Source organism: Larus michahellis, chromosome 6, assembly GCF_964199755.1.
Source record: "Larus michahellis chromosome 6, bLarMic1.1, whole genome shotgun sequence".
Classification (NCBI taxonomy): Eukaryota; Metazoa; Chordata; class Aves; order Charadriiformes; family Laridae; genus Larus; species Larus michahellis.
The window spans coordinates 59,319,870-59,347,118 of record NC_133901.1 but is presented as its reverse complement, the minus strand read 5'-3'; the positions used below and the strand labels follow the sequence as shown (position 1 = coordinate 59,347,118).

The following is a 27,249-nucleotide window of genomic DNA, read 5'->3' as shown; positions in this document are numbered from 1 at the left end:
GTGAGATAACTCTTGGAATATTGCTGAAGCACTGTCAATTTTATGAAAAAAGAGAGATATAAAAGACAAGGCATTAATTGTCAAGATTGTTTTCTTTCTCTTCCTTCCTTTCTCTTTTTCTTTCTCTTTCAGTGTCTCTCTTTTTTTTCTGTCTTTTTTTCTTACTCTAGCAGCTGAAGAAAAAAAACAGCCTTGACAACATGAATCTAAAGTGACTTAGAAACAAAAACAATGAAAAAGAACATTGAATTTACAACTATTGCATTTTTTTACCTTAAATAAAGCTGGTCCCAGTGATTTTATGGGCCCAATCTGGAAGGCTGGAGGAGCTTGGCAGCTGGGCCACATTTGCAGATGAGCATAACTGGGGCTAGCTTTTGATACCAATGTCAGAAGCCCAGTCGGGCTCCAAGTCATTCATTGAGGTTTTCTATATGCTGCTAGTAATGCTTGGTTTTCTGAAGTGTGAAATTTTAAAAACTTGTTTCACCGATTCTTTACTTTATGTTTACTTAACTATCAGTGGGAAATACCTAGACCGATTGATTTAACTTTCTGGTTCTAATGTACTGTGCAAGATTTGATACGCTTGATTTGTAAATGTTGAAGCAGCATAAAATAAGGGGAAAAATTTCCAATCCAAGCAAAATAATCTACCTTAAAAATAAAAATAATGTTCTTCTGGACATGAAACTTTTTAAAAACTTTCTAAAAAAATTATCTCTGAAGATGCCACTCTAATACAAATATTTTACTGAAGTTGTTCGTAGTAGGAATGTGTTTTTTCAGGTGTTGCACTTCTTACTGTATCATACTTGATGGATGGATGTTCAACATATAACATTGTTGGCAGAAATCCCAGTTGAGACTGGTTTAACTGGTGTAATGCATACTGACTCAGAGTGTGATGACTATATCATAATCGTGTCTGAATGCCATAGGCAAGAATGTTCAAATATTTACAGCTGGTTTTCTCCCATGGCTGTCTTCCTTCCCAAATTGTTACTTGGTGTTTGGATCAGTTTGTATAGCTGCTTAAGAAAGTACAGTATTGAGGTTATTGATGAAGTAGCAAAGCTTGAGAGTACGAACACTTACGCTATGCTGTAGAGTTCAACGGCTGTGCAGCAACATCAAGAATTAGAAAAAGTCTGTAGGGGAGGAGAAGAGGTGGGGTTTTATCTTCAGGGTATTTCTGATGACTTCAACTCAGACTTTCGGTTAGCTAGTGTTACTATCAGCCATAACCTCGTTATACAACATTGTTGGCGCCTGTTGGAGGGAGGTCTAAAGATGAATTAATATACAAGCTAGATGTTATTCATTCTCTAGCAGAGGTCACTGGTAAGAGGATACGGCATTACTCTGCTATTGGCAACATACATTTTAATTCGGAAATAAAATGGATGTGTAGCTGTTAGGTGGCTTTTCCCTAGTGTGTGTGGTTGTGAGGCCACCTCCCTCATGCACTGCTTGTTGACTTTTCCGGGTAGAGGATAATCACTAGGTCATTTGTTCTGGAGGAGTACTGTCATTTAACGTGATTGTAATTAGGCAAGAACTAGGTTGACTCTGAGCCACCAAATTGCCCTAGTGTCTATTTTTTAACTTGGAGTGAGTACTTCTAGGCACCCTCTGGATTATCTCACATAGCTCTTTAGGGTTTAAATAGCAACCACATCTAGTTAAAGCAAATAATGGAAAAAGTTGGTGTTCCATCCACTCTTGTTACTGACAGTTACCAAGATCCAGGAAACAGGTATTTGCATTTACTTTTATTCTGTGGTTTTGGCTTAACAGGGCAGTGCGGCTGACGATGGCCTTTTTGTTAAACATGCAGACTTTGGGATGCTTTTACCATTTCGCATCAGAGTAATTTGAGACTTCTCATCCTGAACATGGGGTTTCTGTTGTTGTTTTAGTTTTGTGTTCTTACTTTGTTGTTTACGTGCTAGCACAGGGGATGTGGCATCATGATTCCTAATCCTGATTATCCTACTGACCGCTCATAGAGTATTCACTAAGTTGCTTCGTAGTTTTATGGTTTAAATTCTGCGCTCGAATTTGGTTTCAAAGCATCTTATGGTGGTAAAATGAGTTAAGTGATTTAAGCTGTTAATGTATGCTGAGATCCTGCTAAAAAAATGATACATACTTTAATAATGACAAAAGGATTACCAATCAGTTGTTTTGATTTCTAGGGTTAATGATGTATTTTAGTTTGTTCAAATTTATGAAGTCTGGGCTATTCACTGCTGATCTTGTTTCTTCACTTTATTGCTACTGGATCATCAGCGATTGCAAACAGGTGGAAATGTTATATAAACTAGGCTATGAGGCTTGAAACTGTTTGTTTCTTTATTTGCGTAGTTATATATAAAGTCTCTTTACAATGATCGGTTCGTTGAGGTGGCAAATGAGAAAAAAGTATCAGTCTGCGTGCTCTTTTCATCGGGCACGCTTGGATAGGCGACGTGTGGTATTTTCATGTAACTGTAAATGAGGTAGGTCTGTAGGTGCTGCTGGCTATGGTCTGTCCTCATATGTCTTTGTGCAGCCTCCCTGGACTCGTGCGGTGGCATGTGTGTAGCGGAGGGCAGCATGTGGCTCTGTATTTATTTTGCTTTAGTGCTTCGGACATTGGAGAGAGGAGGGAGAGGGAGTGTTAAGGCGGCAGAATGGGCGAGCTTATGAGAAAGCAGAACACTTGCCAAATTAATAATAAAGAAATTACATTAAAAATGTCCCATGATCCCTAGCTTTAATAGTTTCACAGAGCAGACGGGTGTTATTTTGGGATGGAATCCATATGTGAGCTTCTTGGCACTCTGCTGTTGCCTGGGAAGAAAACCCAAACAATGGAAACAGAAATGGCCAAGGCTATCTCCTTCCATCTGATTCCTGCTGAATTTCAGAGGGAAGTGCTCATCGTCGTGTTTCTGGATACAGCATCATGAAACTTTTAAGTTCCAGTCATAACCTGATTTTCCAGTTTTATGTCACTATAATTGTGCAAGGACGGTTAGTCTTGTGAAATTGCAGGGCACTATGTTGGAAATGTTACTAGAAGTGGCCAGGAAATTTTGATGCCCTTCTTCTGTCTCCTCTATCTGATAATGTGTCATCTGCCTAAAGTCATCTCGAGCCCAAACACTATCTCTGAATATGATTACAAAGATGTCAGAATATTTCTCTTTGGTTGAAGAAGGAATAAAATGAAACTCTCAAAAAAGATCAAAATGGTATGATAAATAATAACGGTCATTACCTGCCTAAAGAGGCAAGATTCACAAAAGAATTACTATATTGGTTTTAGTAGTTTAAAGCAGTTTATTTCTTATCCCCTCTAAGACAGGTACCAAAGCATCCAGCACCCAAGGACAAGACATTTTGATGTATGTTAGTATGCTCCTAAGGTTGCTCCCATGATTTGGGCCAGATAAGTCAGGTCAGTGAGGGATTCGTCTGAGTTCACTGCTGTTGGTGGAAGTCATCTGGGACCAGAACTATAATGTCATGTAGTGAGACGTCTCCCCCAGCCACACAACATCTGGGGACTAGCAAGTAATACTTAGAACATCCAGTTGTCATAAGAGTAGTGGGGTTTTTTTTTTCATTATTAGCGTTTTTAAAGAGGCTGTGGGGAACCTGGATATGGGAAGCTATTAAAAGCTAATCCATTTAGTTCCCTTATTTCTTTTTTACTCTCCTAGCTTATGAAAACACGGAAGTTGTCCATAAAGTGAAGATTAACCGAAGTGCCTAAACTTTGAGGAAGCAGGAATCTGAGCCTCCTGGCTAGTTAGTCCCTGTTTCGTGGCTGACTCGAGCCCAGCTGTCCACCACAATCTTTTTTAAACACACATGTAGGTCATGCGTAGCCAGCTCCCACTGTATTTGCTGTTCCACTCAGCGCTGGTGCAAGTTGCTTTGTATTTATTTAATTTCTGGTGAAACATACTGTCCTGACCAAGAATGCTTCTTGCTGCAAGGTATTTCTAGACACATTTGGAAAATCGTTATAAAAGCGCTCCGTTCCAGAAACCTCGCCTCACATTGTTCATTTTAATTTTCTCGCTATGAGGAGTTGTGAGCCCTGTGCCAAGTTCCTCCTTAGTTGTATAATTCTGGGCATTTTGTTTACTTTGTCGGTCATATTACAATAATATTATACATGCAAATTTCATTCAGGGCGCAGAATGCTTTTGAGATTTTGCACAAATAAAATGAAAACATTTCTCCCTCTCTGCATTCGCTCCTCTGCTGTGTTACTCGAGAAGAGTTGGGATTTAGGTTCCTGCCTCGGAATTGATTGACAAGAACAGTAACAAAACTGAGAGCAGTTCTCTTGCAAAAATATAAAGGACCGTGAATTGCGGTGTTGAGGATATCAGGGCTCTGCGTTTCTCTTTATGCATGCTCAGCAGTTCCTTCTTCCTTGTAATACAACACATTTTTCTCTTATCCAGCACAATTCGTAGAGCTCAAAAAGAAAATAAATACTGTCATCACTGAGAGCCTTCTGCTGTGACCACACTGCAGGGTTTAATCTTTGAGGAAGAACTCATTAGGGAGGAAATGTGCTTCATGGTTTCCCTTAAACAGCTCCTCAAGTCCATTTTTCTAAAGGTGTGGATCTGTGCCAGGCGAAGCCACCCCAAGCCCAGGCTGCTGCCTCCCCGCTCCCAGTTGTGCCGTGTGCTGGCTCAGGGAGCTGATGGGGCTGGATATGGTCCCGCCACCGGCTTCCCCACAAGCACCAGCACCTCGGACTGCTCCAGCCACACTGCGCAGGGAGCGCGAAACTGTGGGAGATTCACAGGGATATTCCTCAACGCAGGAATATAAAGCTTGGTTTTTCATCAGGAAGGAAAGATGAAGGCGGGAGAAAGGCAGTGTCCTATTTAAGGAGATGCTCTGGTTGCAGACAGGTGTGGAGCTGGGGAGTTGGGCTTAAGCAACACCCACCTCTGCTGCTCAGCACAAGGAATGGAGAGGGTGTTCTCCTGCTGTGCCTGTGGTTTGATTTGTCTTACTGCCCAGTGCTATTAAATTTTTAGACCAGCTTAATTTTTAATTCCAGTGCTCCTGATTAAAACGGTTATTTTTTGAATGGAAAAAAACAAAATCAGGGGAAGGGAAGGTGTGATTTATTCTGATTCTGGCAAGTGAAAAACTTACTTTAGATTAAAACTTCCTTGCCTAAAAATGTTGGGTGATTTTAGTTTTTCTCTTATTCTGACTTTATGTCGACTGTTTGTAATCTGGAAGCTTCTTTGATTTTTGTTTATATAGATGAGCTGTAAAAAACTTGTCATCTCATCTTTTCCCTTAGAGACCAGAGGATCTTTTCTCTCAGGTGGTTAGGGTTCTTAGGGTCTTAGTGTTGGTTTTTCTTTATAGTCATTAAAAACAGCTCTTGTCATTTCACTATACCATGTCTTCGGTGGAGACGCTGCATTTTTGTAGCTAACAGACACATTTGACCGGTGTTCTTGGAATCAAGCTGAGCGTACCTTCGGTTAGGATCTAAGCACAGCTTTGAAATGGGCTAAGTCTGCAGCTTCTGAGAAGCACCTGACTCTTCCCAGAAACTGTCATGGTGATTTAATCTCAACTTTTATCTTTAGTTTCTGGGATACTGCAGATATTTACTACTTTGAGAAAACCCCCTGAATTAAGCTGGTCAGCTTCTGGGAGTAAATATTTGTAAGTCTACAAACGTGTAAGTCTATCTACTTAGCCCCCTGTGTCTAGGGGAACACTGTGCATGGGAGATGTCTTCCATTATCAGGATTTGAAGTTGAGGTCCTGAGTGCCTACAAAATAACCCAGTATCTGTCTGAGCCTTCACAAGAGAAGTGAAATTGGTTCAGTATTTTTTTTTGTCACTGTTTAGTCTGCCATTTAATTTGCCAAAGCATATCCAAGTTTAAATTGATTAAAATGTTCTCATTTCCTGTCCTCAATGTGTTGTGTAATAACCTTCTTTAGTTTTTTTTAAATATTTGCTCTGTTTCACTCCAGCACTGGTGGGTGAAGTAATTACCACGTCAAATCAGTCGGTAGGATGCCTTGAAATCTGCCAGGTCCTGTGCATTGTTGGGGCATGATTAGACCCTGCCACGTATGGTTTCTAGGTCACAGGCAATATTTACGAGCTGATGGAGAAAGAGAGATCTTCACCAGCTGTTACCAAGAGGGGGCTGGTATAGTAATTTTCATGTTTTAGTCATAAGACTTATTTTGGGACAAAAAAACGCTAATAGATGTTGTTTGTTTCATTGCCTTCAGTAAACTTTTCCAGATCTTCAGTATCAACACGTGCTGGTTGTTTTTTTTTTTTTTAGTTTTGGGATGCAGCTTGTAAATACTCCGAAAGCAAGTGATGAAAAAATGTCAGAGGCTTAGAGATCTTTCCACGGTTTTTGGTCAGTTTGGTGTCGTCATCATCTAAACATAGGCCGGCTGGACTGGAAGAGATCTCTTGGGTCACAGCTTCCTTGTTTTCGCCTTTCACAGGCACTGTCGTATTACCCTTTTTATAGGCGCATTCAGCTCTGTCCTAGTGCTTGGTTTTTGCCTGTTCCCAAATATTGCAATTCTGAAATGCTCTTCTGACCTTCTTTGCATTTCCCTTCCTGTTCCTGTCATGTTCACAAGGATGGAAAACTGTGCCCTGGGGGCTAAGCCTAAAGGCAAAAGCAAAATTAGACTCTGCAGGTTGGACAAAAAATGTTATTAGTGTCTCCCAGAGGTATGTCATTCCTTTTTAAAGCTCTCCACTTTCAGAAACAAATGGCACAAACGTGAGATCAGAAATCATGTGCTTGAATTCGCTAATAAATAATGCTTCCTGGCATCAGCAGTGACAGAACATAATCATCTTCATTATACAAAGTATGAGACTGTGTTTAGTACCAAATAGCATTTTGCGTTGGCCTCTTGAAAATCAGAGCTATCTTGATGTTAAAAGGCAAACACAGATTCAAACTGCAGATTCGGATAATTTGCTCCACCTACTCAAAAGCCAGATATTTCAGGAGTGAGTTTTAGTGATTTACGATCCCATCTCATATTTCCAAAAGGCATTTCTTTACCAGTCTCCACTTTTTTCCCCATCGCTTTGTCTTGTTTAGGTAATACATAAATCTATCAGAAAAGAGCGTCATCTAGAACCTCTGAGGCCCCTTAGTGACAAGCCCCATTGTCAAAGGCAGGCACTTTGCCAGGAAACTGTGACTCCCAGAGAGAGTGTGCAAGGTTAGGGAGAAAGTATACTATTGCCAGAGAAACTGTATTCCAAGTGGATTTGTGTGGAACAACAACAATATCCAGTGACTGGTTAAATTAGCCACAGATGTGTTTTCTAGAACACTGTCCAAGAAGATATACAGTACTTTAAGGCTTGCTTCAGACATAATGATCTTCTGAAGTCAAATCAGATCCAAGCGAAATTGCATCGGTGCTAGGGAAGCTTTAAAGGAATTGTGTAATATGATTCAGACAAGTAGATGAATCAGACTGCTGTGAACTAAACAAGGAGCACATCGGTGAGAGATGAGGTAAGACGACTCACATAGAAGTGTGATAGTTTGATGTTAGCAGTTTGCTGTTAAAATTTGAGCAGCAGCGGATTGACACGGGCAGTTAAACGGACACGTTATGCCGGCCACCTGCCCAGAACGTGCGTGCGGAGGAGAATCTCCCAGTGGTTTCTTTCAGCTTTTCAGAACGTACGAGTGCTTGGTTTTGCACTTGCCGTCTCCATTGCTGCATTGCTGTCCCTGCGCCACTCCTCGTACACGGCAGTGCTGCCGATTTCAGTTCTTAAGAGGATAATTACTCTGCTGAGGGCAATGCGTTTATTAAATATTTGGAGAATTTGCACATACTGAAATCAGAGTGCAGGTGAAGGCTCTGGGACTTTTCTCATACAGGCGAATTTTGTCTCGGCATCACAGCTCGAGCAGTACATGGGATTTCTGCCTGAGATCAGTGTTGAGAAGCTCAGCTTCCATCCCGCAGCCGAGTTCTAACTCGCGTTCTTAAAGTTCAGATAAGACAGACGGTGGAGAGAAGTCCTGTTGAATTACAGCTTTGCTATATGGTTTAAAGTTCTGGGGAAACATAAGCAGCTTAGTTACTGTAGTAGTTGGAACATGAAACAAGAAAAGCTTTTGTTGTACTCTCTGACCTATTTCTTCACAATGTTATTTACTTGAACTAAATTGAATATGGTGTATTAAGATGTTGTCATCAAAAAGGGCCTGGAAGTATTCAGCTTAGATTCTCATTGCAATAAGCATTAATAATAAAAGTGGAATTTAAAAAATAGCAGTTTTGTCAAGGAGTTGCAGGTGAGTTAAAAAAATTTCAAAATAGAAATAATATATTCTCGTGGATGAAACTTCATCGTAGTCACTGTTTTTCAGAGCTTTATTAAATGCTTTTAACACTAGTGTTGCAAATGTGGAAACAGATCTGTTTAAGTTTGCTTTGAATTTCCAGATATTGTTCCAGAGAGGGCTCAAATGCTGTGAGCATTTTTTCACAGGAATGTTATTTTCTTTTCCTTTCCTTGTTACCTCTTTGTAATAATTTGTTTTAATCAAGCAAATTGTATCGCTTCCTATCCTCTGCTTCCAGTTTCTTCTTACTTGAGCTCTGAATTCTGCTTCAGGAGATTTTGCACTTCTATTCTTAGGAATTTTTGCAGGTCACATGCAAAGCCGTGTGTGTGTGTGCATGCATGTGTGTACGTCTTTAGACAGCATACCAATAATTAGAATAACCCTGCAAAGTCATGGCTTTGCTTCAGGAGAACTCATGGCAAAAAATGAAACATGCCTCCGCTTTCAGGTATATTTTCTGATTTCGACCTAAAAGAGCCTGACATCCTGACAGCTGGCACAATGTGTTTGTTCTAAAACGTGATTATTTTGAAAATGCTTATACCTATGGCTTTATTTCTTCTTTCTTTACAGGGTCTTTGTAAACAGAAGTTTAGCCATGGAGAAGATAAAGTGCTTTGGTTTTGATATGGATTATACACTTGCTGGTGAGTATCTTAATATTTTTTTTTGTCATTGACTTAGTTTGGAATATTGCCTCTTGTTGAGCAAAAACCAGTTATGGGTTGGGCTACTCCAGTTAGCAGGTGCTTCTTCTATTAGCAAATATATTGTTCACTATTCATTGCACTTTAATTTTAGGTGTTACCCTTAAATTTGTTGTCTGCAAGCTGTATTTGGTCACAAGCCATGTTGCTGTAGTACAGTTTCAAGTGATTACGGGTGCCAAGGAAACCGAAGCTTAATAAGTCTAATTGCTTCCTTAGATTCCACTGTATTTTGACATTGCCCCTGGTGCAAGCTTGGCTTTGAATAACGAGGTGTTTTCTTTTATCCTTGGTGCGTATGGCGGGCTACACCTTTAGCCAGCAGGTTCTCCTGTGTCCTGGGAGGGTTATTTTTGAATAGGTTTTCCCCTTTCCTGCTCCTTGGTTGGCCACATCAGTGACTCATTTTGAGAAGAGGCAAGGCAGGGGGAGTGTCTAGTGTCAGCTGAACAAGTTTATTTAGAAAGCTTTGCCCATTCTTTATGGCAGATAGGCTTTGGGAGGTTGCATAAGACCTTTTAGTTTCATTAAATTTTTTGCACGACTTCTCCATCTTTCAAATACTCAACAGGCAAGTTCTCAGAGACTTTTGATGAAAGGGGGTAAAGTTACCATTTTCTGCATAATCAGACTTCCACGATGTTATGTATTTTAAGGAAAGAAGAGGTAAAAAGCCCACTTTCACTTTCCTAAGTTATAGTATCACACAGGCTGTAACTGAGGATGTCACGTACAATCCTGCCTTCTTTCTCATTACCACTTCCAAGGTTGTGGAGAAAAAGTTCCTATCACCCTTGATATTTCATTTTAGAATTGTTGTGAATGTAAACTGAGAAAATGGGAGGTAGAGTGTCAGGGTCACCTAATAATAAGTTAATGCAGTATGTCAACTATGATCATCTAGTTACTGTGTTTACTGAGAAGGAATGAGAGATGAGTAATGTGGCAAGGGACAGTGTGAGGGTCAGAGGAGCGGGGGTCAGTGGCTAAGCAAAGGGCAGGAAGGTTTCCATGTGTGCATGCTTCAACACAATGCTGCAAGGAGCAGTTTTGGAGGCCGTGGAGGGTAATTGCAGTTTATATTTAGATCACTTGCTTTTGTTCTTTTAAGCAGTTATCCATGAGGCAGTAGTTATATATAAAAGGTTTGGTTGTTTAGCACCTTATTTATACATCCGTTTAAAGTTCCTGCCGCTTTTTAAGTCATGAAGTGTATCGTTGTTAATCTGTGCTGGATCTGACTGCAGGCGCGTGCTCTCCATGTTTGTATTTCCCAGCTGTGACAGCCTTGTGGCAGTGCCTTTAAGGAGTGCAAAATGTTTGTTAAAGAACAAATGCTTCAAAAAAAAAAAAAAAAAAAGTTGTGGGTTTCACTTCCGTAGCGGAAAAACAACTTCTGTGCCTTTCGCAAACTGGCGGCATTTCCCAAGGACTCAAGTGATCCCAGTGGGACTGGCATGGAGCATGAAGCATGTTGATAACTTTCATCCTGACAGAAGGAGAGCTTCAGCACTATCCTCACTTCTCCGACTGCTCATTTTACTCGCGTCGCTTGTTCCTGTAAACACAGAGCAAACGTGTTGTTATCCACAAAACGATGCTTGGTTTGATGAGAGGAAAAAATGTGAATGTTTCAAGCATCCTAAAACAGTACCCAGGGACATGGAAACCTGGGGCTTCCAAGGCTGAAAGATCACAGTGCTACAGTTGGTAGACAAAGTTGGTACGTTTAGGGGAGTTGAGTGACAGGGTGTGGTGCAGAAAAAGAAATGGGATGTGGTCTGAGCAGAAAACTGGAAATCTGAACTGCTCTGGCATAGGCTGCTGTCCTATGACTTCTTTCGTGGTACAACAGAGATAATAGTTGCAGATTATTTTACAAGGAGTTGTGAGAATGTAATTAGGTTGGAAAGCCTTTTGCAGATGAAAAGCATTATGCCTGGTAAGTACTATTACCCTTTTTTTCACTTGACTGGGAAATTACTATACAAAATTACCTGCTTTTCTTATGTCTCAGAGTCATCCTTTCTTCTCCATGTGGGCTTTTGTTACCTGACCATTATTTGCTATCTATAACTGTAACACACAAGAAAAATTACTTATTCATTGCAGGGCCTTTAAGGATTGTAGCATTAGAATAGGATTATAATTAATTAATTGGAAATGATAATGAAGAAGGGGGGCAAGTGAACATACATTAGTATGTTGTAGTGCATTCATTAGACCCTGGTGTGTTTTCTGTCTGGGCACGTTATCATGTACACAGTCTTTCACATGGACATGCTACTGTCTAGGTGGAAAAAACCCAACAATGTAAAAAGCTAGTTCATCTGTAATTTAGCATCTGGAAATGGTATCTGCATACCAGATGGTGCATGCTGAGCCTTTTGGATACCATTCAAGACATGTAAATAGACCAAGGAAGAAGAATGGAACCATCTCCAGTGTCATCAGCTCCTTGTCTAGTTTTCTGTGTTTGTACTTTCAGATATTGCTAAGTCACTTTCTTGAAAAGTTGTTTAAAAATACCCCGAGCACAATCTTCATATTCAATGATTGAAGGCAGTCAGAGCCATTGACCCTGCCAAAAACCATATGCCATGTCCTTTCCCCTCTCTCTGTCATGAACTTTCACATCAGAAATAAACCGATGACATTCATCCCATAGTTGACACAAACCTGCTTACAATAACACTGTTCTCTGTCTGGAATAATCTAATTTTGGTAGGGACATGGCATTTCCATTTTGAAGTATATTGTAGCAGCAACTACACACATGCTGCAGTGATCATGCGTTCTACTATTAGGATGACTGAGAACGTCAGCTTGCCAACTGACAGCAGTTTTAGTATCATCATGTTATATTACACATAAAATACGATTTCATGCATTATTTTATAGGGTAGTTAGTATTTCTCAGCCTTATTAAATTAAAGGACTGCTTAACTCAGAATTGAAAAATTTCAAGGCTGTCTGATATAGCATTGCCACAGTGATTTTGCTTGCTTTTATGTCAAAATTAGGTTCAACTTTGAATTCTTATTAATAACTTCTATGTTCTCTCATTGTGTTTGTGTCCTTGCATAGGGTTGAGAAATACTGTTAATGGGTGGGTTGGACAAACAGTCTTTTTGTCTTGAGAGCAGAGCCTGAAGGTTTTAGCCTTCTCTTCTGAGAAATTATGGTCATTAAATTGCTGAATTTGTAGCCGCTGTGATTACAGCTAGAATTAATTTGACTGCTGGGAGCTCAAAATAAAATGAAAGCAAATTGAAATAACTCTTCACAGGTTTTATATCCCTTGTTTACCATGAAGGATTGCTGTTGCATCCTCATGGGGTGATTAAGATCTCCTACACGTATGGAAACTCACAAGCCTCTCTAGGTCTAATACTACGCTAATGCTAGAGGCTCAGAAATCTGTGTTGTATATGAAGCTCACTGTCCCCTTCCCACGCAATGTTTGGTTTGCTGGTGTCAGTGAATCACATTTAGTACATAAAAGAATGTTTCCTTTCAGCTAGGTGTTACTGGGATGGAAGTCGAAAGAGCAGGAAGAACAGCAGGGTTTGACTGTGGTTTGTGTGCCTAGTTAAATAGTTGCTGCTTAAAATCTTGGATGGCTTGACGCAAACAAGAGTCATCAGCTATTTCAGCCCTTGCTGTTAGCGGAGGTTAAGACAAGTTTCTGTGATGTTACGCAGCAGTGGTTCCAGCAGCCCTTCGTTCTCTGCTGCTGCTGACCTTGCTGCCTGCCTTCCTGTTTAAATCCTTAAGTTAGGGAGATTTGAGGGTCCTTCTGTAGTGCATTTGTTTGCTAAATAGTAGTTTCTTTTATTATCTGAATGATTCATCTCTGTTTATTCATCCAGACTGGCTAGAAGACCAGTAGTCACTAACAATTCTTGTCTGCCTTCCTGTTTTACTAGTAGTGTCAAAACTGCTCATGCTTTGGTAAAGGAAAATGTTGCATGTAATCTGAAAGATTGACAGCCTTCCCTGTTTTGTGTTTCCTGCAAACTGCAGCAAGAAAGATAAAGGTATGTCAGTAGAGAGTCTTCACTGCAACACTCACCTGAGACGGGGAGTTGGTGAGGCCCGATGGAAATGCAGCAGAAAGAGATGAGATTCACATAGCATTTTATTTGGCTGCTTCCTTCTCAGTGTGAGCTACACTTGTAATTAGTAGGTCTGGATCCAAGTAATGCAGGAGGCCTTGGCATTACTAGGTCTTAAATGGGACAGGTTGCACAATGAGGTGATGGATAGATGTCCCTTGACAGGAGCAGAGCTAAAGCAGTGGGGTTCTCAAGCTGGCTGTAATTTCACACCGGGCCATTGGCAGATGGAGAGGGAATTAGTAAGAATTACAAACTCAATTGTGCTTGAAAAGATTCCTCTGTGACTGCCTTCCTTCTCCAAAAGTTATGGCCTTGTTGAAAGTTTTATCTTCAGTCTCTGAGGTAGATAAGATGTAATATCAGTAGGCAGGATGTTTTCATTTGGAATGCTTTTCCTGTACTTAAATCACTGCTGCTTCCATGCTCTCCAGAAATCAATAATAAAATTATCATTGGCTGCTGAAAACTGTTTCAACGAAAAAGAAGGGGAAATGAGGCTTGAAAAATACTGGTTTTATTGTGTGCAAATATGATTAATAGAGCATAATCTGATTGGAATATAGCTTGTGTCCTGGAAACATTGCCAACTTAATGCCAAGATTTGGTGCACTGCAAAGATTTTATTGCAAAATTGCTTGTGCTTTCAGCTGTAGCATTTCCCTTCTCATCACATGGGAAAAGACATAGGAAAGACAGCTTTAGTCTTTCCCAACTTACTCCAAAGTGCGACATGCGTAAACAGGTTTTGCCCCTTCCTCAAGTAGGCGTTTGTTTCTAAGTCATCCTCACAGTTTGGAAGAGAGGGAAATTTTTCACACCCACATCTTACTTTTGAAATGTTTTCCTTTACCTGTTTCCTCTGGAAAAGATACACTCAAGCAGGAGGTAAGATTGGCTTGTTGCTGTGTGTGTTCTGGGGGAAAAGGTGGCAGCTGAATTGAGAACTGGTTCTTCAGTTGATCTAGTATTTTCACAGTAGCTCAGTTGCGTCAGTTTTCTGTGTTTTGGTTTCCACAAGCGAGAAATGGGACTAATGGATTTGTACCTTGCATAAAAATTTTCTGGATTACACAGATGACAAACAAAGTATAAACGTGGGAGTTTTATACATGAAAGATTCAACTGAATACCTTAAAAAGCTGTTGAGCTTGTAACGTAAGCAACTTCAAAGAAATGTTTGTTCTCCTGTTCATAGAATCACAGAATGATAGGGGTTGGAAGGGACCTCTGGAGATCACCTAGTCCCACCCCCCGCCAGAGCAGGGTCACCCAGAGCAGGTTGCACAGGAACGCGTCCACGTGGGTTTGGAATGTCTCCAGAGTTGGAGACTCCACCACCTCTCTGGGCAGCCTGTTCCAGTGCTCTGCCACCCTCAGAGTAAAGAAGTTCCTCCTCACGTTTAGGTGGAACTTCCTTTGCTCAAGTTTGTGCCCATTACCTCTTGTCCTGTCCCTGGGCACCACTGAGATACTGTTATTGTCTGTTTAGTGGTACTGGACTCCAGTACAACTGTTCTAATGAGGCTCTCCTGCTTAGCTTAAAGGTTTGTGTTTAGTTTCCTCATGATGTAAGGACTACAGGCTTTGAGGCTCTTTTGGGAAGACACTAAGCAGTTTTGCTTCCTTTCCAGTTCTCTGGATAATACAGTTCTTTGTGTCATACAGAAATAGCATGGTGGCTAGAGAAAGCAATTGGTAGATGTAGCAACAGTAGCCTTGAAACTGTCCTAGCAATACATGAGATGCCTTGACTATCGCACATCTGCTGTCTGCGTTTTCACATTTGCATGTTGCCAGTTTAACAGGTGCAGATTTTGCAGATTTCAGAGGCTGGTTTAGCCATTAGTGTTTCAAAGCTAAAGGCAGATGGAGAAGCTAAATTGTTCCTAGTATGCTTTGAGCTGGATGTTTTTTCAAATACCAGGGCAGTGCTATTGTCCCTGCTCTCTTTGTGTTGCTGCTCTTCGGGGTTTGGCCATTTAAAGCTGTGTAACGAGCAAAGCCAGGTCTGGAGCTGTGGGATCTCACATGCTGGCACTGGGAATGAGGAGAGGAGAAAGCATGTGTTTCTTGCTCTGTCCCAGTAAATCACCGACTGACAAACTGCTAATCTGCTGTCTGTGGATTCTTGAAGAATCAGAGCGTTAGACAGAAGCTGCTGAAAGAACAAGTCTTCACAGTGTAAGGAAAGTTTCAAAAGCTGCTATATTCTGTTTTCTTGCTCTTAAAACCATGAGAATAACACCAAGCTGGGTCAGCAGGCTGTTAGTATAGCAACGGCCAGTTCTTGTCTTTGCCAGACAGATGGAAACATGATGGTATTTTTCACTCTAATCGACCCCCTTATCTAGTAATCTTAATACCACAACAGAAGTACTATTAAGTTGCAAATACCCTTGTGATGACATGAACAGCTTACTCTGTAGGAGGAACCAAAGCTGAGAGTACAGAAGGCTTTAACTCTGAGATCACGTGTGCTATTGCTTTGTGAATGCCTTATTTTAGCACACTACAGAAAAACTTATGCATGTGGCTTGTTCACAGCACCGGCACTTGTGATGCATATAAGCCCAGGTGCACAGATGTGTAGCTTTTGAGGCTCACTCTCTTAAGTGAATATGGAGAGAAATAAGAAGCTGGTTTTTTGGACACTAATACAGCTGAATAATGCCTTAATTACAGTGTATAAATGGCTACTATACCTCTAAGTCATTTTCTTTTTATTTCTAGAAGCTAGCAAATTATGTTTGAACATGAAGTCCATGCAACTGTTTCTTCCCTGTTCAGAAGTCTTCATTGAAGAACTAAGCCCGTGTTTTGGCACAGTAGTTTGTTTCCATGGAAATGCAGGGATATTTCCAGTATGGGATTATGACTCCCAGTGGGCTGTATCTGAGAGAGGTAAATTGTGAAGGCCACTTGTTAAGCACAAAAAAGATTCTCTTGTGTCAGGGAAACCATAAAAAATTCCCATAAAAGAACAGGTGACTGTGTAGTTATCTTTAAGATATTATTCCAATGCAAAGGAATGTTATGCCAACTACTAAAATAGACAAACTGAAGTTTCCTTGAAATGCAGAGTCTGTCTGAATTGCTTCTCTCAACATGCAAAATGTGACCTCAGTGCTGCTGTTGTTACCTCGAGCCATGCATTTTTATTCAGCAGAAGAAATCTTTCCAACACTAAGCTCTGTTTTGCCAGCCTCGGAGGCATATCCAAACAGCCCAAATCTTTGTTACATCGAAGGCAAACAAAGTGCAGCAGCAGCAAGCTAAAAATATCTGGAATTTACCAATGAGAGCACTAATAAGCCTGTTTTGGGAAGAGTTAAAGCTGATGATACTTGACGACACTTGTTTTTAAAACAAGTAGAAGCACAGCACTAAAAACAACCTGAAGTGTAGACCCAATTCAGAGCCAAGCTGAACATCCAGTACTGTGTCAGTCCTTGAAGCAACAACAAATCCTGTCTTTACAGATCCTTTTAGCATGCAGAGCGTGAGAATAGGAGCTGATACGGTTCCAGGTTAGAGGTTTTAGAGCTGAAAGCTGTGCTGTGCACTTGGGGATGTTTGCAGGAGCATTAGAGGCAAGGAATTTTCCATCGCTCTTAGGCTGCAGAGTGGGTGCAGAGCTGCTTTATGGGCACTGCTGCAGTTCGGGACTGCAGAGCCTTTATGCTTCTCTGTAGGTGTGTGCTGGTTTCCACCCTGAACCCTGTATTTGGCATTGTCGGAAAAGGGTGCTGTGGAGACCCTGAAACTCAGATCCAAAAGATTCAACCCTCTGATGATTAGTGACTCCTTGCCTTGCTTCCTGTTATCAGATTTACTGTCAAAAACATCTGTGGCCGCGAGAGGCTTAGCGCAAGCTCTGGCTGTTCATGCACAGCAGAGCAGCTTGTGTGTTAAGCATACAAAAATATCCCGGGACGCACCTGGAGGTTTTGTCAAGGTCTTGTTTGCTGATCGCTACAAATACATAATTTCTAGTGGAAAAGAAAAGGCACATTAAATATTGAAGTGTTCTTAAAGCTCAGCTTTGTCTTACTGCACAGAACGCTTTTGTGCTTGAAAAGGTTTCTTTGGGTAAATGAAAATTATGATCAGTATGGCAGCAGTTTCTTCTCATTTCAGACTGAAAAATTGAATCAATTGAAAGAAACAAAACATACCCTTGCTACCCATTTTGTTTGTTTGGTACTGTGAAAACGCAATGTAAATATAGGCTGAAATACTACAATGCTGCTTTGCATTATACAGTGCATTTTTATTTATGGCCTAGTGGTTAAAATCAAAACCCACGAGTTAAGAGGACTGGGGTCTGTTCCTGGCTGTTTTTCAACTTGTTTTGACCTTTATGGTCACAGTTCAGCCGAGTCCATAAATAAATGGCAAGTCAGTGATTCACCACCTTCCTAATTGAAAACATATGAGTTGTCCCATGGGTTTCGTTTAAGGTTTCTTTTGATTACAATTAGGCACGTTTACCGCTCCATCAGTTTGTTTACAGGCACTGAGCTCCCAGGTCGGCACAGGACAAACGTGCGGGACTCCATTGCCCTGCTCGCAGGGACGCACATAGCAGGCACGTGTTTACGTGGGCAGAGGTGAACTGAAACCCGTGCTGTACACAACCAGGGCTTTAAACAGGAGCGTCTGTTTTTCCCTTTGTGTCTGGTGAGGATGCGGTGAAGTGAAATGTCTGCAGCGGCCATGGCAGAAGTTGAAGTAACACTTGATGGGTCTTTGGAAAGAGAAACGCAAGTCAAGGGGAGCTGGAGGTTTGGGCTTGCCCCCGCTCCTGGGATTGCCAAGCCAGCTGTACACAGCAGTGCAGGTACTTCTGCAAGGTTTCCAGTTCTCATGGAAAAGAAAATCCTCTGCCATGATTCCAGTGCAAAATGGCAGCACCCGGCCAGGCCGTGCAAGCTGGGAGTGGGTCTGGGCTCCCGTCAGAACTGAGCAGTCTTACTCTGCTGTCAAAACTGAAGGGAAGCTAACACCCAGGTGTGAAACTTCAACATGACATTTCAGATTCCTTCCTGTGTAAGGAATGAATTATTTTAACATAGAGAGCAGCATAGCTTGAAACATTACCGTTTCCCTTCCATTATGTTTCAATGACAGTGCCGGCCAACACCTCTCCTGGTTAGAAAAGAGCCTGTAACACAGAAGCTGAAGTCATTAGTATTCTAGAGCACAAATCCCCTTCCTCTCTAACTGTACGTGAGAACTGGCATTGCTCGGTAACAAGTTATAGAGATAATAGATCCCCTAAAGGCGGGTCAGTATATAGAGGTCAGATGGCATTCTTCACTGCCTGGTTACTTCTGGGGATCCTCAGACCTCTGGCCCTACAGCTGAGACAAACTTTCCTCGAACGGTGGCAGTATGTGAAATGCTTGTCCAACACTTACAGTTTAATTGGTATTAATTTAATTAAGCACTTACGCTTAATTGTTATTGTTGCTTCAGAGGGGTTTATTTTTTAATTAAGTCCAGTGTCCCAAACACCTTCAGGACTGGTCATTCACTGTTTCCCTCTGGATTCTCAGCTGGAGTTGCAGGTCGGGGGATCAGAAGTCCCCAGGAATGAGTATTTGGTGCTTGCATGAAACAGTCAGCAGTCTGGTTGGTCATGGAAGGGTGACTGTCACAGACATCCCAGCAGTAGCTGGGACTAAATGCCCAACTTTGGGGCTGTGTGCAGAGGAGATGTTGACAGAATGGAGAGCTCTGGGGATAGATCTATCCTATTTTGGGACACTAGTCTAGGAGCTCATTTGATAGACATTGTTGAGGCAGGATACGTAGATGCTTGCACTGTTATAGGGGATTGGGTTGTAAAAGGGGATCTTGGTCCTCAAGGCTTTAACTAAGCACTTTTCGTCAGCACAACATAGATATAAATGTATTTCTAATACATACTTACATTATTTATTTGTGGTGCAATTCAGAATATGGATCAACATTTAAAATGAGCAGCACTTTGATCCTATTCTTTAAGTCAGGTTTGTGTGATTTCAGAAGTGTATTCGCACAAGCTTAATTATGCGTGTTGTGCCTGAGACTTTATAAATCTGGATGCTAGCTACCCACCTGCCCATGTATGTCCCTGAGCCCCTGATTTGCATTCCTTACTCACTGGGGAATAAGCCGCAACTGAAAGAACCTGTTTCTACTTCTTTTACTTTCATTTCTTCAAGACTTGACACAAAGTAATTGGGCTGCATTTCCTGTGCTTCAGAGAAAAGGCTTAAACCCCTTGCATTGTCTGTCCACCTTTTGGCTTATCTGTCTTTGTGTGACCTCTGGAGAACCCAGATAGCGGGTAAAATTTCTGAAGACTGAGTGTTTGTTAAAGATTTTTGCAACCCTTTGGAGGAGGTCGTCACCTCTAGTTTGAGAAATACTGATCTTATCTGAACACCTGAAAGTCAAAAGGCAATTAGTTTCATCTGCCAACAGCAGACTAAGGTGTTTCAATTCCCAAGAGACTGTTGATGGCAGGGCCAAGGACGGGGAAGCCCACAGCGTGGACAGTGCTCTTAGCACCTGCGTGGGGAAGGAGTCGAGCTGGTATGTGCCCAAAGGATCAGAGCAGGCGATGCTCCGGCTGCAGAAAGCAGCTGTTCCCATGAAGTCCCCTGCCAATGCAGGAGGGGGGTTCTGGGGGCACTGTGAGCACCTTCCTCTGGGCAAGAGAGCCGAGCTGCTCTCAGCTTCCAGCTGGGAGGGAAGGCAGGTGAGGAGTTGGCTGATGGAAGTGATGAAACTCCTTCAGGAGATGCTAGGGTGTTACAGGAGAGCACACTGGCAAAAGAGGATGACAGATGGGGAAAAAACTGGAGGCAGGGATGAATGAGACTTCAGGTCATCATTTAGTAGCCCTTGCCCTGCCTCTCTCCCCGGAGGAGCTGCTCACTATGCGGGCTTCTGTTGTTACTGCAGCAACCTCCTGAGCTAACCTTTCCCTTCCTAAACCAGGAACTGCTTCCTCCCAGCTGCCTCAGTCGTGTGGGAAATCAGCGTGTTGTTACTGTTCTCAGTTCAGGGCTTTTACCAGCACCAAATCCACAGTGGTGGGGAGTAAAATGGCTAGGCAGGACTGGCTTGCAGCTGTGCAGTTTGGGACAGCAAATATATCTCACAAGAGTGACAACAGCTGAAGCAGCGCAAAAAGGGGTGGTTATTGTACCTTTAGCTCCTGCTTCTCTCCTATGATCCATGATGAGCTTGTAAGAAGTGTTGACAACCCCTGGAAGAAACCGTGTTACATCTTCAATGAGAAGCTGCCCTGCCTGAATTTGAAACCTTTGTGTGTGTGGAGGAACAAGGAAAGAAATGGGCAGCCCTTGAAGGGCTTTCTCCTCCCCACAGCTTAAACAGAGCCATCACATGCACTACAGCCTTCCTCAGCTATTCATTTTGAAACAAAACAGGCTTTAAACACTTATTTTCACAGGAGCCTTCCAGGAGGTCTGCATACTTCTGTGGGTCCTTTGTGCAACATCATTCCAACTCATTCAGCTTGTATTTCATGCAAATTGGATCTCAAAGTTATTCCTGATTACTCTGTGCATACCTATATGTCGCAGAATAGATCTGGTGTTCTTACTGTGCGTGCTTGCAAATGGTGCAGCACTATGTGCAGGTTTGGTACCAGTTTACCCCGCAATGCTTTGCACATAAAAGCCCAAGCGTAAGCGTGTTAAAATATACAATTGAATTTAGACGTGCTACGTCAGCCTGAGCTGGTGTGCGAGGCTCTTGCTGGAGCACCTTCAGATGTAGGGCAAAATTCTCTTCTCAGATTCCCGGAGTAGCTCCTGACTCAGTCTCCCGAGTCTCCTGCGCTGACATGTGCAGGCGTTTCGTGGTGTGAAAGAGAGTGAGTGCCCTGAAAGGAGTAATATGTCACCGACAGAGGAATGGACAATAATGGCAAAGTCCCAAAAAGAGCACGAGACCCTTTCTTGAACTGGTTGCTCTGCGTCTGAGAGAACACGAAGGGTTTGTGTCATCTGGGCAATGCACTTGTAGCCTCTTCCTCCTAATTATCACTGAGCTGATGATCTAAGACTGCTTTGTGGATATGAGGACAGAATTTTGCCTGCAGGATGCATGATTACCAACTGTGCCTCCTCTGTAAATCAGCTGTAAGTGTATTTGGAATAGCTGCCAGGCCGGCTTCTGAGCTTACCAGAGGACAGAGCTCCAGCAGATACAGTCCCACATGGCACAGAGCTGTTGCAGTTTTAAAACCAGTCTGATTTTTTTCTTTAACAGGGGAGCCCAGTGTAACTCCGTCAAGACTGGAGTGACACTCTGAATCTGCATCTGCCTCATGTGAGTTAAAATCCTGGCAGCAGCATTTTGCATAAGCTGGAGCCTCTGTAGAGATTTTTTTTTTTTTCCTTTTCAGGAAGGCTATAAAATTGTTAATGTCTGTGTCTTGGCAGCAAAGGTAAAAACAACCACACAAATGCATGAGAATTGCATACCTTACTGCACAACCCCTGCTCGTTCCAGATCGGCTTCCCTCCTAGCACGTACCGTGTAAGGGACGCCCGCACTCATCACAGACCTGAAGGCTTGCAACGTTCACTCCCGGGGTACCACTTTTTACCTTTCAATAGTATAATGTAAAGCCAAGTGATGGTGTTAAGATGAGGCTGAAATGCTGTGAACTGGCTTCTGTGGTTTTTTTAAAGCTTTGGTTGTTTTTTTTCCACCCGGTTGCATAATCCAGAAGCGCTGGGTGCTGATTGCCCTGAGCCGCCGAAGCATTTGCCTGTGTTGGAACATGGACTATTGAAATAACGTGGTTCTCTGGAGCTGGGGACTTGTCACAGTGGCAGAGACACCACCATCGAGTAGTAAGAAAGAGAAAAAGAAATCAGAATAAGATGTAAATTGTGGTTTGGTCTTTCTGCATTGGGCAAGGATGCCCTGAAAATGGGTTCGTGGCTCTGCCTCCTCACCTGCCACAGAGCTGGGGGTACCTGAAGAGCGGGCCCTTCTCAGCTGGGTGAAGGAGCCGAGCACAGGAGACACCACATGGCAAATAGCTGAATTCGTGTCATCGCCATGACACACAAGTTATCTTCAGTTGTGGTCTCAGCAACCAGGTCTGAGGGAGGTGGATGTTCCAGGAAAGTTTTAAACTATTTTTCATCATGCAGCTGCAGAAAAAATAACTTATCTGTCCTCTCTACTCTTTTTCCCTATGGATACCCGAAGTAAACAAGATACGAGAGTGACCAGCTCTGAGTACAATATTGAAATAGATTTTTTCCTCTAGTAATGAATACAAGTGGGGCATCTTCCCCGAACGTGCTGCTGTCGATGCAGCAGTGCCAGCCTGTTCATACTTGATCTGAAGGAGGTGGATCGTTTGTTTGCCTGGAAGCTCGTGTTACCAAAACAGGCATTCGCACAGCTTACGAGAAATGTCAGGGGGTTGTGGCTCATACCAATTGATGCAGCTGTGGTATAGGGTGATGTCAAGGTGGGCTCAATGAGCTCTCAGTCTGTTCCCAGCTGTGTTTCTAATTACAGGAAAGTTTATCTTGAACAGTAAGTATGACGGTAATGAGAATGTTTATTGTCCCTTTCCTGTTTCCAGCAGTCCAGTTTCCCGTGTCTCTGTTTAGTTCATGTATCAAGGAGAAGGCTCTCATTTTCCAGATACTGTGGAGTGGTAGAAAAATAGGGAAGGTACTTCAGGCATGAATGAGATAGTCATTTAGTTTTATTCAAAGAGAAGTCAAAGAAGCTTGAGAGGTAAGGGATATAACTGCCCCCCCAAAAGAAACATTCACATTAATCCTGTTGCAGTACTGCCTCAACGGAGACTCGGGATGATGAAGGCTGAGGTTGATACCTGTTCTTCAGCCTTTTTCCTACTGGTGCTTCACCTTGTTTCCTTAGACCCAGAGAGTTAAAAAGAAGTCTGTAGTGATAAATCTAAGACAGAGAGGCAAATACAGAAAGAAAGAAATTGAGTGAGGGCATTTTGTGAGCAGCTGGCCACATGTCCCACCACAACCGTTCTTTGATGGAGCGTTAACAAGATGCACAGGTGGTTTAACAGAAAGCCCTACAGTTTCCCTGGAAAGATTCTGCTGGAACTGTTCATGAACCGCTTCTGCTTCTCCAGAGGAGACGCCAGTGTGCTCCTTGAGATTATTTTTATCTAGGCAGCATCATCATAGTTGGTGAGTTCAGAAAGAGCAGGGTTTCCTTGGAGAAGTGTTTTGTTTGGGAGTGATTTTTTATGGATAAGTTGGTAACGTGGTCAAATTCCCAGGAAACTAATGAGGAGTGCAGGAGCTTCATGGACAGAGTCGGGGACTGGAGGCTGCTTCACATAATGGCGAGCTTTGCAGCACTTTCACCTTCTGAGAGTATGTGCAGGTGTATTTATTACCGTTTTCCCTGGGAAGTGCCTTTACTGTCCTGCATCAGAGGAATTCCTTTTTCCAGGTGATGCTGTGGTGTCACTCTCACAATGTTGTTCATTGCCTAACTGCCTTTTGCTCCCTCCAACCCTAGCTCACTCCCCAGAATTGCCTTGTCAGTCACAGCTTCCTTCAGTAGCTGTATTTTTTGATTGCTTATTCCTATCTGTAGCTCAATCAACCCTTCCTTTCCTAAAGGACAGAAAAGACTACGTGCATTGAATGTTGTATCATATTGTTGATGTTTGCCATCATATAATAATGCTTGAAGATTTTGATAACTGTTTTATTGATTTTAGTTATCTAAGAACATTACAGGTTTGCTTATTACAGTTCTAATGGGGAAAATTAACTCTTGGTATTTTGGTGCTTTTTAGATTACTAAGAGATACAGGAGCCCTCTGTCACAGTTACTATGATCTGACTCTTTTGAGAGTCTCATTTCTTCTATAGTCCTTGCCTTTTTAGTATTTTTGTAGTATTTTATGTATTTGTTTTCTCCTCTCAGGTTGAGCTTTTGCATTGCAAAGTACGTATACAGTGGTGATTACCTGGGCAGTGTAGGCAATGTGGGTTTTTATATATATATATATATTAAGTCCCACAGATGTGCTAGATAGGTGTCTCTCAGGAAAAGCAGTCAGTCTTCTAACAAGCTTACTGTGTAACTTGCACATTTTTGTGTTTTCCTCAGCTAAAATTGAAATATTCAGGTGTTTGAGACAGTTTGACCCATTGAACCCACGGTGACCTTCATTGCAGTCAAGGGTTGTGTTTGGCCTTGTTATATCTTAGGACCAATTTAAGACAGCAACATGCAGCAAATGTAAACACTGCCAGAGAAGCACAGTGATTTCCTTTATAAATGTTAATGATCTGATTAAGCGGTAACATTTTCAGTACATGGGAAGTCATTTGCAGGAAGAAGACAGGCCTGATGGTAGAAATGACTTGGTTGAACAAGTCCACTTCTTTTGCATTGAGCCAAGGTATGTGTCACAGATGAGGAGCTCCTCTGAAATGTGAGAGCAGTAAGCTTCCTTAAAAGAGTAGCATTTTGATGCACAAGGGTAATAGCTAACAGATTTTTACAGTACCATATGGTGTTATTAACAAACAAATCATATGTTAACTTGACAGCTCTACCTTCAAGCTAACTTAGTCTGCAGCAAACATAAATTCCCCTGAGAGGAAATCTGGAGACAATACTAAGTTTTGGGATTGTATCCAGAGCAGTAACAGTAGCACAGCAGCGATGAATTTCAGGCTTTCTAACCATGAATACATGTGTTCCCAAAATTTATTGGTTTCTTCATTAGCTTTGCGAAAACACAGCAAACCAAAGCCCGATCCGAGCAGGTGGAACAGGGAGCATTTATGCATCTGCCTAAAGGGACTACAGGGAGAGGAGCTGCAGTTCGAAAAACATTTTTCCTGATGCAGAGAGCTGCGATAAACTGAAGGATATTTCTTCTGGTGCATTCTGCTGCTGAAATCTGAACTGCGGCTCCGCTCGGCTGCAGTCCTGGAGCGTGAGCTAATTCCACCATGGCTCCGGGCTGGGGGACCCGAGGCTGCGAAGGGCAGGAGCGAAGAAGGGAGCGTGTGATGTGGAGGAGGGAGGAGGGCGAACGGGTACATTATTTTTAACTGCCTTCTTGTTTAACCCCCTAGCTGTTTTCAAATTTTCTAACTGAAATCTCATCTTGGTACAGTGTATAAATCCCCTGAATACGAATCTCTTGGATTTGACCTGACCGTAGAAAGATTAGTTTCCATTGGATACCCTCATGAGCTGCTCAATTTTGTGTATGATCCTGCATTCCCTACCAGGTAAATGACTAACAGATACCAACCCAGCCTGCTCGAGGCCTTGAATATTTGTTCTGTAAAGTTCATAGGCATCACGTGAGGCCAGGTTTTCAGAGTTGTGCCTGTGAAGCCTGTGGTTGACCACAGGTGATGGGGAAAGGAGCAGACTGCTCCAGTACATGGAGGGCCTTTGCACACATGAATCCATGCCAGCAAAGAGGGAGTGTGCAAGAAAAGAGGCTTGCTGAAAACATGGTCAAAAAATAACCTTTCAAAGCAAAGACAGCAGAGACACAATTGGATTGGGAGTTAAATCAAAACGAAGGGGAGAAGGAGCCGTGACTGTCCATGAGACTGCTAGAATGTCTCAGAACGTTTGTCTGTAATAATTTTAATTAATAGTGTGCTGGCGCATAAGACATGCTGAAAATTAAGTGGACAGTAAACAACAATGAAAGTGTGACCAATCCAGTTCACTTGTCTAGATGACTGACAGGCTGAAAGCAAAGTTAATGGTGCAAAGTTACTAAATTCTTATATTTTGTCTTTTGGTAGCAGGGGTTAAAAGGACATTGCTTGTTTTAAACAAGGCTTTTTATCTAACCCTGCATCTTTAAGTTGTTTCCACTTGTGCCTTTGTTGGGTTTTGCTTTTTTGATTCCTTTGGAGTTTCTTTGCAAAAGCCTGGACCAGAGGGTCTGTTGGCTCGTTGTTCCAGTTTTCAGTCCGGCAGCCTCCTCCTTTCCCTCCTCTCAGCATGTTTTACACTGAGACTGTTGCTGGGTGCGCCCGTGCCCTTCACAAACCTGTGATGAAGACTCCATTAAATCCACTGCCTTCATCCCAGGGAGGGGACGGAAGGGATGTCTCTGGGAAAGCTGCATTCTCCAGATGCAAGCTACTAGATAAGCGAGAGAGAGTTTTGTTGGAGTCAGAACCGGGAATATCCAAAACATTTTGTGCAATAGTTTCATGCCCCATCTGGCTCTGTCTGTGACAGACCGATGAAAAAGAGAGGAGAAATTCCTTTATCATACCTCGCTCTTCCTTGCAGCCCAAAAGGGCTGTCAGGGAACCACAAACGCAGGTGTCAGATTTGTGACCCTGTGGAAGAGGCCCACGTCTTCCCTGGTACGTGCATAGCTAAGCTTCTGCCGGGTTAAACGGTTCCGTTTTCAAGTCTATGGAGAGCAGATCAGCTGTACCTTTCACCTGGCCATGCAGGGCTCTTGTTGCTCACCTGCAGCCAGGTGAAAGGGACAGTAGGCACCCCATCTGCATAGTAACAGCAACTCTGTTCTGATGCCCCACACCATGTGAGCAAGCTGCTCTAGAGCTGATTTGGAAAGAACTGCTATTAAAATGGTCACCGCTTAATACACTCGCTTCTTCATATCTTAAATTGCTTTCTTAACAGAGGCCTGGTCTTTGATACCCACTATGGAAACCTGTTGAAAGTTGATGCTTATGGGAACCTCCTAGTGTGTGCACATGGCTTTAATTTCCTCAGAGGGTAAGTGCTGACTGTTGTCTCTTCTTTTTGACTTAATGTGCCTTTTTGTGTCACTGATCCTCAGGGCACCTATTGTATAGGGAGACACCAGGGCTCCACTAACAGCAGATCCTGTATTGGTGTTCCTGCAACTCCAGAACTGACTGGGGATGCCTTGAGGGTCCCAGACACAACAGCCCAGGGTGTTTATAGAGGAAAGGTCTGTGCTGGCACAGG

General features: G+C 42.4%; 1 protein-coding gene across 7 annotated transcripts in view; it reads left to right on the top strand.

Annotated features, from left to right (window-relative positions):
* Positions 1-27,249, top strand: part of NT5C2 (5'-nucleotidase, cytosolic II) — a 67,213-nt gene that overhangs the window by 27,634 nt on the left and 12,330 nt on the right. For 4 of the 7 annotated variants that reach the window (XM_074592471.1, XM_074592470.1, XM_074592474.1 and 1 more), the window contains exons 3-5: positions 8,988-9,061; positions 25,424-25,541; positions 26,938-27,033. In XM_074592471.1, coding sequence (XP_074448572.1) covers positions 8,988-9,061; positions 25,424-25,541; positions 26,938-27,033 — 288 coding nt within the window. Of the gene's footprint in view, positions 1-7,250; positions 7,566-8,987; positions 9,062-21,534; positions 21,595-25,423; positions 25,542-26,937; positions 27,034-27,249 lie in introns of those variants that run through there. The other 3 variants (XM_074592477.1, XM_074592476.1, XM_074592475.1) reach the window with 3 other exon arrangements.